Source organism: Ceratotherium simum, chromosome 3 (assembly GCF_057802395.1).
Source record: "Ceratotherium simum simum isolate JZ-2026a chromosome 3, ASM5780239v1, whole genome shotgun sequence".
Taxonomy (NCBI): domain Eukaryota; kingdom Metazoa; phylum Chordata; class Mammalia; order Perissodactyla; family Rhinocerotidae; genus Ceratotherium; species Ceratotherium simum.
The window spans coordinates 30,825,977-30,828,864 of NC_141902.1; the positions used below are offsets into that span (position 1 = coordinate 30,825,977).

Sequence of the window (2,888 nt, forward strand, 5' to 3'; positions counted from 1 at the left end):
TTTTTCAAATTACCTGTCTTGAAGGATAAGTTTTTTCTTTAATTTCCAGTTTCTGGTGGACTAATAACTTTGTAAAATACAAAATCAGAAACTTAGGTGTCACTATAATGCCAAATTGTTACAGAAATTTCTAAACACTCACTCACAAATCCTGTACCAAACACAATGCAAACTGGTAACAGACAGTTCATAGACCTGCATCTCTCTGTGGACCACTTTTTCATTGCTTCAGGGAATCCAAATGTGAATAAGTCTTAATCCCTGCCTTCAAGAAGTTTACAGTCTACTTGGTGAGTTAGAACTGTACTCAGTTAACTATAATACAAGGGACAGTGAAATAAATACTACTAATAATAAAGTAAGACTTCATAGATGTGGTAAAAATTTAAGTAATATTTAAGATGAATATGTTCCCAGAGATAGAGACTGGGAAGGCAAAGAAGAAGGGTCTGTCCACCGGATAAAGATTTATAGGCTTGGAAGGGATTGCAATAGTGATTAGTTCTATGAGACTGGGGCCAGATTATATTAGTTTTGAACCAAAAACCAAAAGTTTTAGGGTTGAATTCCTGTTACTCATGTTGACCATCTTGTGTCTCATGAGTAGTATCATGGCATCAACCCTGGGAGAAAGCAAAGGGTATTAAACACAGAGACCACTTGGTGGTAGAAAACAGCTCCACACAACAGCCACCAATTTCTCTGTGATCCCATTTCAGAGGCATAAGTGTATTAGGTCAGTTTTAATGCTAAAGTAGAAATAGCCTTTTATAACTTTGACCTTTCTTCTTCTAATTTATTAACATAATTATAATTATTTACATTTTACTCTATTGTCTTTCTTCAGGTAGCAATGCCGACAAAGCCAACGGATGGAGCGAATTTCTCTGTGGTGTCAGAGTTTGTGCTCCTGGGACTCACCAATTCCTGGGAGATCCAACTTCTCCTCTTTGTGTTCTTCTCCACGTTTTATGTGGCAAGCATGATGGGAAACTCCCTCATTATGCTCACTGTGACCTCTGACCCTCACTTACACTCCCCCAAGTACTTTCTGTTGGCCAACCTCTCCTTCATTGACCTGGGAGTTTCTTCTGTCAGCTCTCCCAAGATGATTTATGACCTTTTCAGAAAGCATAAAGTCATCTCCTTTCGTGGCTGCATCACTCAAATTTTCTTCATCCACATCATTGGTGGTGTGGAGATGGTACTGCTCATAGCCATGGCCTTTGACAGATATGTTGCCATATGTAAGCCTCTCCACTATCTGATCATCATGAGCCCCAAAATGTGCATCTTCTTTTTAGTGGCTGCCTGGGTGATTGGTCTTATCCACTCCATGGTTCAATTGGTTTTTGTGGTAAACTTACCCTTCTGTGGTCCTAATGTGTTAGATAGCTTTTACTGCGACCTTCCTCGGTTCAACAAACTTGCCTGCACAGACACCTACCAACTAGAGTTCATGGTCACAACCAACAGTGGGTTCATCTCTGTTGGCTCCTTCTTCATACTGATCATTTCCTATATCGTCATCATTCTCACTGTTCAGAAACGCTATTCAGCTGGCTCATCCAAGGCTCTGTCCACACTATCAGCTCACATCACTGTGGTAGTCTTGTTCTTTGGTCCTTTGATATTTTTCTACACATGGCCATCTCCCTCCACACACCTAGATAAGTTTCTGGCCTTCTTTGATGCAGTTCTCACTCCTTTCCTCAATCCTATCATTTACACATTCAGGAATCAAGAAATGAAGGCGGCAATGAGGAGAGTATGTAGACAGCTGGTGAATTACAGGAAGACATCTTAAATGATTCCTGTATTGTGAAGAGCCCTTGTTAATTACTGATGTTTATTATTAATGGTCAAACTCAGAGAAAAGCTCTTGGTTTTACTATCTTGATTTGATTATACACACTGATAGTCTATTTTATCTTTCACTAGGAAGAAGGGATATTCACTTTTGAAATGAGAGAGCTACATACAAAGTATTTGTAAACCAAAGATTATAATAATCTTGAGCCTAAATTCCTGAGGAATAATACTTGCATGAAGTAATTTTCAGAAATACATGAAGGAAGTCTTCTGTAAGGCCTTCAGAACAGAGAGAAGTATCTTTTAATCCACCATAATTCAATATGACTTTGTCTTAACTTGACTACATCTGCAAGCACCCTATTTCCAAATATGGTGACATTCACAGATATTAGCGATTAGGATTTCAACATGTCTATTTGGTGGACACAAATCAACCCACAACAGTAGGTGGTATAGGAATCTTGTACTATACTAGATATAGTACATATATTGTTGTAGCATAGCTACCTATTAATCAAAGTGAAAATATATTTAAAATAAACAAAACAGTAGAAGGAACTTTAGCTCTTTCATAGGGAATTAACTATATTTTAAAATAGCAGAGAGTATAAAGTCAGCATAAGGCACAAAAAGTTATTCTTGGGAGCTAAGGAATCTCTGCTAACTAGGAAGATTACACAGAAGGTAAAGAATAACATTTGCAGCCTTTAGTCAAGAGCAGAATGAATATACCAAAATAAATTTGTCATGTTATTCTAACAGAGAGAAAACCAAATTCTAGTCTTGCTTCAATATAGTATTTGTGGTAAAGCATTCCTAAAATTTTAAAAATAAACCCATCAAACTGAGCTGTACAAACTTTGCCAAAATATTAATACATATTATTTCTTCATTTCAGACTCATTATTTGAAGATATATATATATATATATATATATATATATATACCACTACAACCAGGGAAAATAGAAGTTGCTTCCTATACCTTCTGCAGTTTTCTATCTCCACTGAGTTTTCTCTTTTACTCTCCTCTTTCAGATGCTGGAATAACTAGATGTTTTATCTTAGGATAAA

At 36.7% G+C, this 2,888-nt stretch overlaps 1 protein-coding gene across 1 annotated transcript; it reads left to right on the forward strand.

Moving 5' to 3' along the window:
- Positions 1-853: 853 nt before the first annotated feature.
- Positions 854-2,267, forward strand: LOC101398734 (olfactory receptor 4F3/4F16/4F29-like). The gene has a single exon (XM_004421355.2). It carries the CDS (start codon positions 854-856, stop codon positions 1,805-1,807), a length of 954 nt encoding a protein of 317 aa, XP_004421412.2. The 3' UTR covers positions 1,808-2,267.
- Positions 2,268-2,888: the final 621 nt, after the last annotated feature.